Source organism: Mustela nivalis (assembly GCF_964662115.1).
Source record: "Mustela nivalis genome assembly, chromosome: 5".
NCBI classification, from domain to species: domain Eukaryota; kingdom Metazoa; phylum Chordata; class Mammalia; order Carnivora; family Mustelidae; genus Mustela; species Mustela nivalis.
In genome coordinates, this window is record NC_139024.1 from 52,997,354 (window position 1) to 53,014,469 (window position 17,116).

Genomic DNA, 17,116 nt, shown 5'->3' on the forward strand with positions numbered 1-17,116 from the left:
TAAGAACTTTCTGATGAATACATGTGCCCAGTGAAAATTTAGTTCCTTTCAAATTTAATGAATTATTTGGTCACCTCAATCTAACAAGCATAGGCAGGAGGAGTCTCCTTGGGAGTAATAGAACGTTGAATTAGAGGAGTCTCTTCATCTAAGAAATTCTATGATGATAAGTTCTAGTTTCCTTTCTGATTGCTTTTTGCTTTCCTCAGTACCTTTTTCTGTCCCTCATCTTAAGTGCCTTGGATGGATCACTCTTAACTATAAAGTTCTCCGGGCGCCTGGGTGGCTCAGTGGGTTAAGCCGCTGCCTTCAGCTCAGGTCATGATCTCAGGGTCCTGGGATCGAGTCCCGCATCGGGCTCTCTGCTCAGCAGGGAGCCTGCTTCCTCCTCTCTGTCTGCCTGCCTCTCTGCCTATTTGTGATCTCTGTCAAATAAATAAATAAAATTAAAAAAAAAAAAAACAAACTATAAAGTTCTCCTCTTTGACTTGATTTGCTGTTTCTTTGCTCCTTCCTGTAGTTTATTTTACTCCATCAACTAGATAGCCCTCGAAGCTTTATATTTTTTGTTAGTTTTCATTTGTACTCATGCTTACGAGAGCTTACTCATTCTTGAACTCTGTTGGTGATTCTGACCTTGTCATCAGCTGGATTTTAGTCCCATGTAAAGAAAAGATTGAGCTGATCCAGTATTCTTTTATTTATTTATTTATTTTTAAAAAAGATTTTATTTATTTATTTGATAGATCACAAGTAAGCAGAGAGGCAGGCAGAGAGAGACGGGGAAGTAGGCTCCCCACTCGAGCCCAGGACCCCGAGATCATGACTTGAGCAGAAGGCAGAGGCTTAAACCACTGAGCCACCCAGGCGCCCCCACTGTTCTCTTCTATGATCATGCACAGAAATGTTTGTACGAGGTGGTTCACTGAGCCTTTTAGAGCAAAGATTAGAAATAGCTTCAAAGTTATTAAATGTGAATCTTTTAAAATGTCTTTTATTTTTTTTTTTTTTTAAGATTTTATTTATTTATTTGACAGACAGAGATCACAAGTAGGCAGAGAGGCAGGCAGAGAGAGAGAGGAGGAAGCAAGCTCCCTGCAGAGAAGAGAGCCCGATGTGGGACTCGATCCCAGGACCCTGAGATCATGACCTGAGCTGAAGGCAGCGGCTTAACCCACTGAGCCACCCAGGCGCCCTAAAATGTCTTTTAAAACCCAGCATCCCTCAGGTATCTCCTTATCTCTCAAACCGGAAGTTTCACCATCTTCTTCCAGCAGCACATGTGGTCCCATTCTGTACTAACTCTAGAACCTGAGTTCTTACAGCTCTTTATCCTCGAGCAGGTCAGACACACAGATGCTTCACTTCTTTGCACATGCCTTTCCTTCAGCTCAGACATTTCATGACTTGTTCTCTCATTTCCTTTAGGTCTCACCTTGTTGAGATGTTACCTGAGAAAGTCCTTCTCCAACCACCCTACCTGAAATGCCCCCCGCCCCCGATGAGAGCCCCTACCCTCCTTTATTTTTCTAGACTGCATGTAGCATCATCTGATGTCTTCATTGACGCGCCCTCTCCATGCACATACATACATACACAGATATAAGTCTGTAAGAGTAAAGGTTTTATTAAACTTCATTTGAAATATTTTTGTTCCAAGTGCATAATCAACAGTGATAGTTCCGTAAATTAGTTTTTGGAGGACTGAATAGCTAGCAGTAAGAAGTGGATAGAAAGTGGCATATTTTACATGTAACTTCCATCTAGTCATTAAAAGCCATTTATGAGGTGATGATACAGGAAATGCCTTATATGATTAGAGAAAAATATGAGTGGATGTGTATATAACAGTTCCAGTTCTGTTTAAATGAAAGGTAGTTATAAGAAAATAGACTAATATGTTAGTGGTTAACTCTGGGTAATGGGGTTACAGGTGACTTTTATTCTTTACACTTGATTATATTTCTGTGTCTGTTTTATATTATTTTTCTAGTAAAAGGAAAATAAATACATCTTTTAAAGAAATAGCTCCACTTGGCTATCCAGGTGCCTAAATCCAAAAATTAAACCCCCATCGTTCCTTTTTGTCTTTATCATCCCGCCAAATCCTCATTCTCAACTTTCCATGGCTAGGAGTATCTTTTTTAATAGTGTATCTCTCAGACTTATATTGCTTACTGTCTTAAGCCGGGCCCTCATCTCATGCCTCCGTAACATTTGTAACCTGCCGATAACCCTGCTTTCTGTTCCCTTTATCGGTGTATCTTTCTCAGCCCTGGACTCATCTTTCTTAAACCTTTGAGCAGCAGTTAGCTAAAACCTAAGCCTCTTGAGCTAGTATTCAGATTTTCTATTCACTGAACCACCTTCTCTCCAGTATCCTTCCTGAAGGCTCACTATTGTCTATAGTTAGTGTCTTTATAATTCTTTACATAGGTGAAGATCACTTTGATTTCTCTGCTTTTCTACACTGATTTTCTTTTCTTTTCTTTACTTATTTATTTGAGAGATCACAAGTAGGCAGAGAGGCAGGCAGAGAGAGAGGGGAAGCAGGCTCCCCACTGAGCAGAGAGCCCAATGGGGGGCTCGATCCTGGGACCCTGAGATCATGACCTGAGCCGAAGGCAGAGGCTTAACCCACTGAGCCACCCAGGTGCCCCTGAAAATGACTTAATTTTATTAATTAAAATATAAGGACTGTGATATACTCTAAATAAAATAATGTCAGCTTATACATGTACCAGTGGATACATGTGAATCCTGTACCTGTGCTGTGTTCTGGTTCTTTTTTTTTTTTAATATTTTATTTATTTATTTGAGAGAGAGACAGTGAGAGAGAGCATGAGCAAGGAGAAGGTCAGAGAGCAAAGCAGACTCCCCATGGAGCTGGGAGCCCGATGTGGGACTCGATCCCGGGACTCCGGGATCATGACCTGAGCCAAAGGCAGTCGTCCAACCAACTGAGCGACCCAGGCGTCCCTGTGTTCTGGTTCTTTTGATAAAACTCTCTCTGATAATAGCTGTCTTTTCAGTTTTTAAGAATCAGATGAAGTTTTCATTCATCGTTGATGGACACCAGTGACTGCCTCTCAAAGGAGAGGTGATGATCACTTGCCTTCTATTATTTCTACCATATAACCATACTGCAGTCCATTCTTCTTGTTAGTTAAATCACCACAGACCACTGTGTGTCATAGAAATATCAGATCTTAGATTTGTGACTTCATTCATTCAGTCCTATCTTGGTTCCATTATTGCCTTGGCTTCTTTAGGTCATAGACTCTAACTTGCACGTGATTTGTGTTCATCTGTATTTGGACCACCTCCAGTTCATTATGATTTTCATGATCTTGTGTCTAATTAGACCCTCGCCAGGACCTAGAAAACGCCAGTCTCCTCAGTACAGTGACCCTAAGCCACATGGTAACCGTCCAGGCACAACTGTCAGAGTTCACCGTTCATCTGCCCACAATCTTCACAATGACAGAGGGAAAGCTGTTCGTTGTCGGGAAAAGAAAGAACAGAGTAAAGGAAGAGAGGAAAAGGTAAATGTTACTGGTTTTCACAAATGAAATATTTATTAACCTTAAAAATGAAGACTGTATAAATGTTAATAATTTTTAGTCATTGAAACCACCAGACCATAATAAAACCTTAGTCATATTCCACTTACACTGGAATTTTTCCCATTCACAATATTAAGCAAACGTTTTAGAGTATTTTTTTTATCTTTATATTTTGAAATAATTTCAGACTTGCAAACAAGTTGGTATAAATGGTATAAATTTATCCAGTTTTACCAATTATTAATATTTTACCCATTTTGCTTTATCATCTCTCTATATACAATTTTTTTTCTGTAACATTGAGAGTAAATTGTAGGTATCCTGCATGCCCTTTTACCCTTAAATACTTTAGAGTGTATTTCCTAGGTACTTGGACATTGTTCTTCATAAACACAGTACAGTTGTCAAAACCCATACATTTTACATTGATACAGTACTGTATCAGTCCACAGACCCTCCTAAAATTTAGCCCCGTTATCCCAGTAATGACATTTGTAGTTCATTTTATCCCCATGCAAGGACATAGTAGGGAAGTGTACACTACATTTTGTTGTCATGTTTCTGTAGTCTCTTTGATAAAGAAAATCTTTCTCAGCTTTTCTCTCTTTTTTTTTTTTTGGCCGTTGTTTTTGAAGAGGACAGCCCAGAAGTTTTGTAGAACGTGTCTCAGTTTGGACTGTTTCCGATGTTTCTTCGCAATTAGATGAGGGGTGTGCATTTTTGACAGGAATACCATTGAAGAAAAGTTTTGTTCTTTACAGTGTATAATAAGGAGACACAGGATGTTTATTTGTTCTGTTACTTGTGATAAATTAGAGTGCTTCGTTAGGGCGGGGTCTGCCTAGGCTCTCCACTATAAAGTTACTCTTTTTTCCCTTTACAGTAATTTGGGGGGAGATACCTTGAGACTATGTAAATATCGTATTTCTCATCAAAATTTCATCTACTTGTTTTAGCATCCAGTGATGCCTGCCTAAATGTTGTTCCTGTAATTATTGAAAAATCATGATTTTCTAATGCTGTTATTTCTTCTACATTTATTGGTATCCTGGTGCGCCTGGGTGGCTCAGTAGGTGAAGCCTCTGCCTTCAGCTCGGGTCGTGGTCCCGGGGTCCTTTGATTGAGCCCCGTTCTCTGCTCAGCAGGGAGCCCGCTTCCTCCTGCCCCCCTCTCTCTGCCTGCCTCTCTGCCTACTTGTGATCGCTCTCTGTCAAATAAATTTAAAAAAGAAAAAGAAAGAAAGAAACATTAATTGGTATCCTACCATAAGGAAAAATTTCATCTCTTTCTCTTTTTATTCAATTTTATCAGTATGCAGTCATGGATTATTTGGTTCAGTGAATTATCATGTTGCTATCTTTTTGATGCTTAATATGAGGAGTGTGACCTTGGAAACTAGATCCTATCTCTTTTTTACATGTACTCATCGTTCTCTGAGTACCTCCTCATTTTCTGGCACAATAATTTTCAACAAATCAGTTATCCAAGAGAGATTAAATTAATATGATCTTGCTGGGAAGGCACGAAAACATAAAGCTTTTCAAAAATACAGCATGGTGATTAAGAGCATGGGCTTTAGATACAGGTAGACCTGTGTTGAAGCACCAACTCTGCTCTTTCTGGCTGTGTTACTATAAGCTATTTAGTCTTTCTAAGTTTTATTTCCTCTTATATAGAATTATTTTAACACCTGTCTCCTAGAGTTTTCGTAGGGTAAGTGTGTAGCTTTTTCTGGCTCCCAGCACATACTTCTTGAGTGTCAGCTTTTACTATTTCCCACACATTCCAGGTAACTGAGATTTTCCTGTATTTGCTGTTGGTTTAGACAGTTTTGCCATTGCCTTTTTTCAAAAATTAAATGAGATGTTTCAGATGTTGGTGACTATATTTAAAATGGTCCTTAATGGATATAAAAGCAAAGGTAGAAATTGTGGGTTAAAAGCAAGACAAAAATAAATCCCCTAAAAGGAAACTCACTTAAGAAAAAAGTTCTTGTTTATCAGTGAAAGTAGTCTAACCGTCAGTTTTTAAACGTATAGTGTTTCCACCACTCTTTGGTTCTCTGCTATTTCAACCAAGAGTAGGAAAAGAAAGTATACTAAATAAACGTAAGATTAGCTGCAGTAAGAGGCGGTCTTATCTGTATCTCTGCTGAGTGTAGGCTTCACTTAACTGCTAAAATCCTCAGGACTTTGAGCACGGGGTATGGGACAGCAGAGAACAAATATATAAAATAGGTTTTCTCCCTGGGGTGCCTGGGTGTCTCAGTCTCAGTGGGGTAAGCAAGCGTCTGCCTTCGGCTCAGGTCATGATCCCAGGGTCCTGGGATCGAGCCCCTCATCGGGCTCCCTGCCAAGGAGGGAGTCTGCTTCTCCCTCTTCCTTTGCCTGCTGTTTTCTCTCTGACAAATAAAATCTTTTAAAAAACAAAATGGGTGGGCGCCTGGGTGGCTCAGTGGGTTAAGCCGCTGCCTTCGGCTCAGGTCATGATCTCAGGGTCCTGGGATCGAGTCCCGCATGGGGCTCTCTGCTCAGCAGGGAGCCTGCTTCCTCCTTTCTCTCTCTCTGCCTGCCTCTCCAACTACTTGTGATTTCTGTCAAATAAATAAATAAAATCTTTAAAAAAACAAAAACAAAAACAAAATGGGTTTTCCCTCCAAGTCAGCTGGTGTGTCTTGAGTATATGTACCCATTGTTGAGCAACTATGCTTGGGGAGACCAGATTAATATATTTCAAGTAATTATAGCATAATTAGTTGCTTAACAGTGGTAGTAACTAATGACTAAAAAGAACAGAATTCTCAGAAGTTGGTAGTAGTCAGAAAACTTTATGGAAAAAAAATAAAACCATTGAGCCATAGAAGGTGAATAGATTTTTATCCTATTTAAAATCTTTTATAACATATTCATTTTAGAAAATCAAAAATAGAATTAAATAAAAAAACCCCTCAAACTCACATTCCTATCCCTCCTGAGATCTGTTTATCCCATGGTATATCCTTTTCCATATGCATGATTTTGGGGGGGGGGGCACAAGTGGAATCATAATCTGTTCTTTTCAGTAATAAGTACATCCTAACAATCTTTCTGTATTGACTTGGTCTGCTCTTCTAAATAGTAGCTGTCCAGAGGACTAGAGGAAAGGAAAACAGCACAGAGTGCTGCTCTTCAGTGCTCTCCCTTAAAGTTTGTTGTCCTTTGTCAGAATGAGTTGTCCATTCTTTTATTGGGGTTTGAGAGTTCTTTATATATTCTAGGTACTAGCCCTTTGTTTATATGTGTTTTGAAAACATTTTCTTTCAGTGTGCAACTTGTCTTTTTTAAATCCTTTTTACTGGATCTTTTATAAAGCAAAAGGTTTTAATTTTGATGAAGTCCAGTGTTCCATTTATAAATAATTGTACCATATGATGTCAAGTTTTTAACTCTTTGCCTAGCCCTAGATCCTGAAAATTTTCTATTTTTTTCTAAAAGTTTTATAATTTTATGTTTTACATTTAAGCCCATGGTCTGTTGTGAGTTGATTTTTGTATAAGTTGTGGACTTAGGTTGAGGATCACTTTTTGCCTGTTGTACCTGTGCAATTTCTCCAGCATCATTTGTTGAAAAGGCTGTATTTTATTGAATTGCTTTCATACCTTTTTCAAAAAGGATGAATTGAGAATTGTTCCTTCTGTTTTCTGAAAGAGACTGTATCAGATTAGTCATTCTTGTTTAGATGTTTGAGAAAATTGTCCAGTGAGACATCTAGGTTTGGATGTTTCTTTTTTGGTTTTAAAATTATGAATTCAATTTCCTCAGTAGTTGTAAGGCTGTTCAAATAATCTTTTCATATTTGAGTTGTGAGTTGTGGTAGTTGGTTTTTCAAGACATAATCCCTCTGTCTAAATTAATAGATTTATGTATGTACAGTTTTTTGTAAGATTCCATTTTATTTTTTTCGTATCTGTAAATCTAGGTCATTTTTGACATTGATAATTGGTGTTTTCTGTTTTTTTCATTTTCAGTGCTGCTAGAAATGTGTCAGTTTCATTCACCTTTTTAAAGAACTAGTTTTTGTTTGTTTGTTTGTTTGTTTTTAAGATTTTATTTATTTGACTGAGACACAGTGAGAGGGAACACAGGCAGGGGGAATGGGTGAGGGAGAAGGAGGCTTCTCGTTGAGCAGGGAGCCTGATGTGGGGCTCTAGGACCCTGAGATCATGACCTGAGCCAAAGGCAAATGCTTAATGACTGAGCCACCCAGGTGCCCCAGTTCTTTGTTTTATTGATTTTTCCCTGTGTTTCTTTGTTTTTCATTTCATTGGCCTTTGCTCTTATCACTGCTACTTCCTTTTTTCTCCTTGCTTTTGAGTTTATTTTTGTAATTTGGTTTTCTGATGTTCTACTGTACATTTTTAGATGGGAGTTTAGATTAGACTTATTCCCTAATCTATGCACTTAGTGCTGTAAGTTTCCCTCTCAGTACTCAGCTTTTAATTCAATGTACTTAAAAATTTTTTTTGAGACTTTATCTTTGACCCCGCAATTTAAAAGTGTGTTACGTAGTCTCTGATAGTCCAGAGATTGTGTTACTTCTCTGTTATCAATAACAATTTCTAGTTTGAATCCTTTGTGCTTAGAGAATATATTCTGTATGATGTCAATTATTTTAAAGTTGTTGAAGTTTGTTGTATGGCCCTGAATATGGTCTGTCTTGGTATATGTTCTGTGAATACTTGAAATATGTTCTATGAGTACTTGAAAATAATGTGTATTTTGCCCTTGTTGGGTGGAACTTTGTGTTAATATCAGTTAGATTCTGCTGGATGATGGTGCTGTTCAGTTTTTCTGTATCCTTGCTGATCTTCTTTCTGGTTGTTCTGTCAGTTGTTGAGAGATGAGTTGTTGACATCTCCAGCTATTTGTAAAGGTTTGCCAATTTGTTCACTTCTCTGGGCTTTTGCTTCATATATTGTGGCTTTGTTATTCGGTGCGTTCACATTTAGGATTGCTTTGTTTTCTAGGTGGAGTCACTTGTTGATCATTATGTAATATACCTCTCTGTCTCTGGAAGGTGTTGTGTTTTGGTTTTTGGCTTTGGTTTTTTCTTTGAAATTGACTTTGTCTGATATTAATATAGCCATGCCTATTTTTCTTTGATTAATGTTTGCACGTTAAACCTTTTTCCATTCTTTTACATTCACCCTACCTGTATCTTTGTATTTGGACAAGTTTCTTGATGATTGCAGATACTTGAGTCATGTTTTTAATTTATTCCACTTATTTCTTTTAGTTGGTGTGTATAGGCCATTTATGATTAATGTATTTTGTTATGTTGGATTTCAAGTCTGCTGTTTTATTTTTGGTTTTCTGATGTGGTTTTTGTTTTGTTTTTTATTCTGTGTTCTTTTTCTGGCCTTTTCATGGGGGTTACTTGAATATTTTTTAGAATTACATTTTGATATTCCATAATGGTTTTGAGTATATCCCTTTGTGTTAGCTTTTTCAGTGGTTAATCTAGATATCACGTGTACAAAACTTGTACTGGCTGATTGATACTGTCATTTTACCACTTTGAATAAAGTATAGAAATCTTATTTCTCTTTATATCCCTTTATCCTCTCCCAATTATAATTGTTTTTAAATATTTCCTCTCCCTCATTTAGATCTAGCCTCATCACACAGTGTTAAAGTTTTGCTTCAACTGTTAAATAAATTAGAAAACTCAAAAGGAGAAAGAAGGCCTGTTTTACTTACCCCTATATTTACTTACTGTGTCCTTTCATCCTTCCAAGGGTCTTTTTTACATTGTTTCTTTTCTGTTTAGAGAACAACTTTTAACCGTTTGTTTGTTTGTTTGTTTGTTTTTTAGGGTTGGTCTTTTGGCAACAAATTCTCTTATTTTTCCTTCATCTAAGAATGTTTTGATTACCCTTCCATTCCCTGAAGGCTGGGTAGAGGATTCTGTATTAACAGTTCTTTTTCTTGAACAGTTTTGTGCCAACTCTTTCTGGCTCCTTTACTGAGGAGAAATTTCTCTCATTTGAATAGTTTTTCCCTATAGGCAAAGTGTTGTTTTGCTTATTACTCTCAATGGATTAATTTGGGGTCTTCTATTTCTTTCTGAAGTTTTCTGTTTTGTTGGTTTGTTTCAGATTTGCTCATAATTGCTCATTTGAAGCATTTTAAATTCATGGTGGTTTTCAAATCTGTCAGGAAATTCTATCTTGGCATGTGTTGATTGTCTTTTCGTTAAGTTTGAGATCTTTTGCAGTTCTTGGTATAACAAGTGATTTTAGATTGCAACCTGGACATTTTCATATTATGTTATGAGATTGTAGGTGTTATTTACACCTACTGTTTTACCTGACTTTTTCTGACACTGCTGTATCAGGGAAATGGGGGGAGGGGTCACAATCAGATGAAAGTAGAAGTCCCACCCAGTCTCTGTTGACACCTGAATGGGGGAAAGGGTCTTCCATTACCACTGAGCCGTGACGGAAGTTGTCCATGTGAACTCCAGTAACATTGTGGTGGGAGTGACCTTGTCTTAAGTCTGCAGGTCTTCCTCTAACATCACCCCGGTGCCCCGTTACTTCCGGGTGGGTCACACACTTCCTCTGTAATCTCTGCTTACTGAGTGGGAGTCCTGTCATTGATTGGCAGGGATGAAAATTCCAGCTCCCTAATTGGCCTCTGTTATACCCTAATGGAGGTGTAGAGTACCTCATTCCAGCTTTCCAAGGGTGGAAGCCTAGGCTCTCTACCTGGCTTTTGCTTGCCTGGCTAGGTCTGGGATCCAGCCTTTCCTGAGGTGCTTTTGACTAGAGTGTTGTCTGGAAGTTCCGTCTTGCTAGCCTCCTTCTTTCTTGGTCCTCTGGCTATAGAGAGCAAGCTTTTGTTGGATTTTTGTGTGCCCATGGCGTTTCTGGGTTTTTGGCTTCTTTGACCTTGAGTCCGGATTTATGAAAGAGAAAGAAAACCTAGAAGGTGCACCACCTTGTATAGATTCCCTGGTTGGCCTTCCTTTCTCTATACTTTTCAAAGTCCTGTCTTTGTTAAATGTCTAATGCCAGGATTTTTAGTTCTCCATAGCACTCTGTTTTCCTGTGAGTTAAAGTCTAGCTGTCACTTTAAATTATTTTAATTGAGATAGTGGATTTGGATTTTGTGTGTATAATGTTGCCAGCTTTTATAATAACTGGTTTTTATTTTTTTTTTTTTTAAGATTTTTTATTTAGTTGTCAGAGAGAGAGAGTACACACAAGCAGACAGAGTGTCAGGCAGAGGCAGCTAGAGAAGCAGGCTCCCTGCCTAGCAAGGAGCCCGATGTGGGACTCGATCCCAGGATCCTGGGAACATGACCTGAGCTGAAGGCAGCGGCTTAACCAACTGAGCCACCCAGGCGTCCCATAATAACTGGTTTTAAACCTGGGTATTTAAATCCTGGGTAACTGGTTCATCTTCAGTTTTATTTAAGCATCAGAAAGAACACTGTGTTCTTTTTAGCCCCTCTCCTGCTCCCTTTCACCTGCTAGTAATTTGTAGCATTTTTACTCAGAGCAAGTTATTAAATCAATAATGTGCTTAAAGGAAACTGTACTATTTCAGCTAATTAAATAAAATCCTATCAAAAACATCAGCACTTCAAATTCCATATCTCCCTTTGGTGACCTATTATTTGTTTCTCCTTTCTGCCTAGCTTAAATTCATTTTTGCTTTGTCTGCAGACATCCCACCAGCACTGTGTTCTGTGGGAGGAAAGAAAACAACTAGAAAGTGCTTTTCTATCTGTGTCTTCCTAGGCTCACAGTGTGAGTTCCCAGTAATCAAGGACAGTGTCTTCTTTCTGTCCCCCACAGCCGCTAGCACAGAATGAGTTCTTGGTAAATATTTGTGAATGAACAGCAACTGCATAAATCCTAAAAGATAACCATCTTCTCTTTTCTTTATTTTGTAATTTTTTATTTTACTTTATGTTTTTTAAAAATTTATTTATTTGAGAGAGAGAGAGAACAAGTAGGCAAAAGTGGCTGGCAGAGGGGAAGGGGGAAGCAGGCTCCTCACCAAGCAGTGAGCCCCTGGGATCATGACCTGAGCCGAAGGCAGATGCTTAACCAACTGAGCCACCCAAGTGCCCCTTATTTATTTGTTTTTTAAAGTTTATTTTATTTTATTGTTTTAGTGATGTCTGTACCCAACGTGGGGCTTGAACTCACAACCCTGAGATCAAGAGTCTCATGCTTTTCTGTCTGAGCCAGCCAGGAGCACCAGCCTTTTTTTTTTTTTTTTTTTAATATTTTATTTATTTATTTGACAGTGAGAGATCACAAGTAGGCAGAGAGGCGGGCAGAGAGAGAGGAAGGGAAGCAGGCTACCTGCTGAGCAGAGAGCCCGATGTGGGGCTTGATCCCAGGACCCTGAGATCATGACCTGAATCGAAGGCAGCGGCTTAACCCACTGAGCCACCCAGGCGCCCCTAGCCCCAGCCTTCTAAAGACTGCACAATACCTTCCTTGAATTTTGTATGTTTGTATTGGATAGTGAATATGTGTATTGTAAGACACTTTTTTGACCATCTAGTGTTAAGACCTTTGAATATATAAATATTGGTTAAGCTTAGATGTTAATACTGACTTTAAATAGCACTGCTGACAGAGAAAGCACATATGGGCAAAACAATGTTAATGAGACAGGGTAAGAATTCTTGTACAAGACCAAGTAAATGACTGTTCACAGTAAGGCAGCGCATCATAAATTTTCTTGTCTTAAAAAATTCATGAGTGTCTCTGATGTTTTCACAGCCCCTCAAGGACAAAAATAATACCCATACACCGGTGCAAAGTTCAGTTCAGGTAACTTTGGGTGCTGCTCAGTTTCTCAGACTTCAGAGGCAGAGTGGATATTTCACTCTAATTCCTCTTTCACCTTGATTTTCTCCCACTATTTCTCTTATCACAGAAACTGCCAGAAACCCAGCCTGACAAAAATATGGCATCACTGAAAGGAATGTAGCAGTTTTAATCTAGAGACAGAGAGGGAGCTGGTATTTCACGCAGAGTTCAACAGAAAATGCTGGGTTTCACTAAAAAATGTAAAATATCTTGCAGCACTCTGTGAGCTTGCCATTGTGCCCTGGAGTACTTCGGTACATAGCCTAGGAGCTGGGGCCCTGTGGGCTGCAGTTGTGGAGGGTAGGCAGGGATCGCTCCTGGGGATGGTGTCTGTCTTGGAGCAGGGTGGGAACAGAGGAAAGCAAAGTTGTAGGAGCATTGATGAAGGCCAAGCAGGTGGTTAAGAGTGAGCCATCGATGGGGCACCTGTGTGGCTCAGTCTGTCTAGCATCCAACTTTTGGTTTTGGCTCTAGTCGTGACCTCAGGATTGTGAGATGGAGACTTACCTGGGGCTTCGCACTCAGCATGGAGTTTGCTTGAGATTTTTTGCCTTTCCCTCTGCTTCCCGCCCAGCTCACATGCACAAGCTCATTCTCGCTCTCAAATAAATAAATTACATCTTAAAAAAAAAAAAAAGCAATGGGCGCCTGGGTGGCTCAGTGGGTTAAAGCCTCTGCCTTCGGCTCAGGTCATGATCTCAGGGTCCTGGAATCGAGCCCCGTGTTGGGCTCTCTGCTCGGCAGGGAGCCTGCTTCCCCCTCTCTCTCTGCCTGCCTCTCTGCCTACTTGTGATCTGTCTCTGCCAAAGAAATAAATAAAATCTTAAAAAAAAAAAAAAAGCGAGCTGTAATCTTAACTACATAAGCCATCTGTCTTTAACAGTTCATCTTAGTGTTGACTTTTTTGATTTTCACCAATTCATATGCATATTATTTTTGTTTTTCTTGAACACTGTCATCATACTTTTTTTTTTTTTAAGATTTTATTTATTTGACAGAGAGAGATCACAAGTAGGCAGAGAGGCAAGCAGAGAGAGAGAGAGAGAGGGAGGGAGGAGGAAGCAGGCTCTCTGCTTAGCAGAGAGCCCGACGCAGGACTCGATCCCAGGACCCTGAGATCATGACCTGAGGTGAAGGCAGAGGCTTAACCCACTGAGCCACCCAGGCAGCCCCATACTTTTATTTTTTTTTTTTTTAAGATTTTATTTATTTAGGGGCGCCTGGGTGGCTCGGTGGGTTGAGTCGCTGCCTTCGGCTCAGGTCATGATCTCAGGGTCCTGGGATCAAGCCCTGCGTCGGGCTCTCTGCTCGGCCGGGAGCCTGCTTCCTTCTCTCTCTCTCTGCCTGCCTCTCTGCCTGCTTGTGATCTCTCTCTGGCAAATAAATAAATAAAATATTTAAAAAAAAAGATTTTATTTATTTATTTGCCAGAGAGAGAGAGAGAAAGAGAGAGAGAGCACAGGCAGGCAGAGTGGCAGCAGAGGCAGAGGGAGAAGCAGGCTTCCCGCCAAGCAAGGAGCCCGATGTAGGACTTGATCCCAGGATGCTGGGATCATGACCTGAGCCAAAGGCAGCCGCTTAACCAACTGAGCCACCCAGGCGTCCCCTTTCATCATACTTTTAATGTAAAAGTAAAAATTGAGTATGAAACTGATGTTGGTGTAGAGGATGACTTAATAGTCTTGGATTCTCTTGTTACTTGTACTATTATAATAGCTCTTTTAAAAATATCACTGGAGTCCAGTCTTTGTTTCTGAGTATCATTTTTGAGTCAATCAGAAGTTCTTATGTTCTTCTCCCAATGTAGAACAAATCACCTGCTGCAGTTACTGAACCAGAGACAAGTAAATTTGATAGTACCGGATATGATAAGGACTTAGTGGAAGCTTTGGAAAGAGATATAATTTCTCAGAATCCCAATGTTCGATGGTAAGTTATAGCACAGCAAAATAACTGGTGCTGATAATGCTTTTCGGAAAAGTAAAGGGAACCATTACTTTCATTAAGTGCACTGAAGATCATCAGCCCTTGAGGCTGGAGTGAGAGTGCCTGCAATGTAAGCCCAGTGGTTCCGGCCATACCAGATTTTTGTCTGAGATCTTTATTTAATAAAATAACAAACGATAAATACGTTTCTATTAAATAAAAAAATCTCATAATTTATATCACAGACATCTCTTCTTTTTGGGACATCCTCTGATGCTGAAATGGCACGGATTCTTAGGCATGTGTGTTGTTTGCTTTTGTTTTTTTGTTCCTATGTAAGCTCTGTGCCCAAGTGGGACTTAAACTCAACCCCTACGCAGATCAGGAGTTGCAGTGCTCTAGCAACTGAGCCAACCAGATGCCCCACTGTTGCTTGTTATCTATAGGTTTATCCCATGCATGCTGCTTTTATTTTCTGTGACTTTGAGCAGTGGTTCTCAGCTTGACTTACTGTATCTAATCAAAGAAATGTAATTATCACACAGTTCTAAAAGCTCCCTTTCAAAAAAAATTAAATTAAAAGAAATAAAAGGCCCTCTTTCCCACAAAATTAGGTACATTCTGCTATGTATTTTTCATTAAAATCTTAATGATTTTTAGGTATGACTTTGGGGACATTTTTAAAATATTTTTTGATATTTGGTATTTATATAGTAAACATGTATTTTCATGAAAATGCCACATGTACCAGTAATAGTAGTAGCAGTAAGAGTTTTCTGGTGGTTGGTGGTAACTTCATAGTAGTCTCTGTGATACTCTTTATCCTTGGTGTCTACATTTTAATAGGGGTGGGGGCAAAGCAGTAATATTGGAGCCTTATCTCTGCTTTACACCCTTTTTATTCTTACTTTTTAAAAAAGATTTTACTTATTTATTTGACAGAGACACAGCGAGAGAAGGATCACAAGCAGGGGGAGTGGGAGAGGGAGAAGCAGGCTTCCCACTGAGCTGAGAGCCCGATGTGGGGCTGGATCCCAGGACCCTGAGCTAAAGGCAGACGGTTAACTGTTTAACACCCCCCCCTTTTTAATGGGCTCATTGTTTCTAAATCATGGAGTTTATGAAAATGAGCATCACAGGGCAGGAATTTAAAATGAGATGGCATAATAAATATTTAAGAGTGGGCCTGTAGACCAGTGGTGTCATTCACCAAGTTGGAAATCATTATTGCCAGGAATTGAAGATTCAGGTTGTGCTGCACGTGTTCTGGCTGGTGTGGCAGGCCTCCTCCCTGTGTGCGAGTTCACTTGTGCCAGGCACGGGGCTTCGCAGTCTGGCAGCTGTGGAAAACGGTGCTTCTGTGTTTTTCAAGAGTGCCTACAGCTAAATATGTGATCTAAGAGGGTGTTGATAAAATATATCCTCTTTCAGGGATGATATCGCTGATTTAGTAGAAGCTAAAAAGTTGCTGAAGGAAGCTGTGGTGTTACCAATGTGGATGCCAGAATTCTTTAAGGGCATTAGGAGACCATGGAAAGTAAGTTTATTACTGTTAATAGTGTTGTCAAAGTGAACGGCAAGTACTTTGCTGTAGAAAACCAGTATTTATCTTATTCAGGGAAGTGAGGGGAAAGAATAAGTAAGGCAAATTTTATTTATTTATTTTTTAAGGAAAATTTTGAAGTAAATGATATGTAACTCCATATTTTGTTTAGACCAAAAGCTATTGCAAGGTTCCTAGAGTAAGAAATAGGTACAGTGTGATCTTTGGAAAGTTGATTTAGAATGAGCTCATATTTGCAAATATGAACAAGTTGCCTAATGCAGAACTACTCCATTGGGTGTATCTGCTACAGAACTTGTATCCTCTACTTCTTGCTGTTGTCCTTAAGAAATTGACACCTATCTGTCTGTATTGAATGGATACTTTTTTAAAAAGTCATGAGTTGACCTGAAAAGAGACTGAAAAAAACTTTATTGGACATAGAAAATGTGGTCATGGCTAACTCTGTACTTATTAAAAATTCTTGAAATATTAAATGATAAGCAAGCTACAAAATTCTGGACATTCTTTGAGTACAACTATGTAACAACAACAACAACAAAAAACCAGTTTGTTTGATCTAAAGACTAGCAGGAAATGTATCCAAATACTATTGGTACCTGTGTTAGGGTGTAATTATTACAATGTCAGTATTATAACATTGTATTTTTCTCATTTGAGTTCCACATTTTTAATAATGTAGTTACCTTTTGTAATGAAAAAAAATAACTTGGTGATAAAGTATCCTTTTGCTTATTTTTATTTTTCTTAATATTTTATGTTAGTTGAAAATTAATTCTTAGTAATGGAATTCTTGTGAATTAGAACAGTGGCAGGTAAATCTTTCAGTTACATTATTATTTTCCCCGACAGGGAGTGTTGATGGTTGGCCCACCTGGCACAGGAAAGACCCTCCTTGCTAAGGCAGTAGCTACGGAATGCAAGACAACGTTCTTCAATGTGTCTTCGTCAACTCTGACTTCCAAATACAGAGGGGAGTCTGAGAAGCTTGTTCGTCTTCTCTTCGAAATGGTGAATGTTTGAGACTGCTCTAATGATTCCTTACCTCTAAAAGGGATGGAAGTGAGTCGTAACTATCTCCAGTGTGTAGAATAGCTGGGCTGGATGATACTGTGCCCAGAGTGTGATTCCCCTGCCCTCAAAGCTAGAACCCACGAATCACACGAGTAACTGGAGTTTTTCTGT

The 17,116-nt window shown here is 39.2% G+C and overlaps 1 protein-coding gene across 3 annotated transcripts in view; it reads left to right on the plus strand.

The window, feature by feature from the left end:
- The window catches only part of KATNA1 (katanin catalytic subunit A1), a 36,857-nt gene that overhangs the window by 13,728 nt on the left and 6,013 nt on the right, over nucleotides 1-17,116 (plus strand). For all 3 annotated transcript variants that reach the window (XM_082730288.1, XM_082730290.1, XM_082730289.1), the window contains 4 exons: nucleotides 3,365-3,545; nucleotides 14,249-14,370; nucleotides 15,799-15,904; nucleotides 16,784-16,942. In XM_082730288.1, coding sequence (XP_082586414.1) covers nucleotides 3,365-3,545; nucleotides 14,249-14,370; nucleotides 15,799-15,904; nucleotides 16,784-16,942 — 568 coding nt within the window. The remainder of the gene's footprint in view (nucleotides 1-3,364; nucleotides 3,546-14,248; nucleotides 14,371-15,798; nucleotides 15,905-16,783; nucleotides 16,943-17,116) is intronic.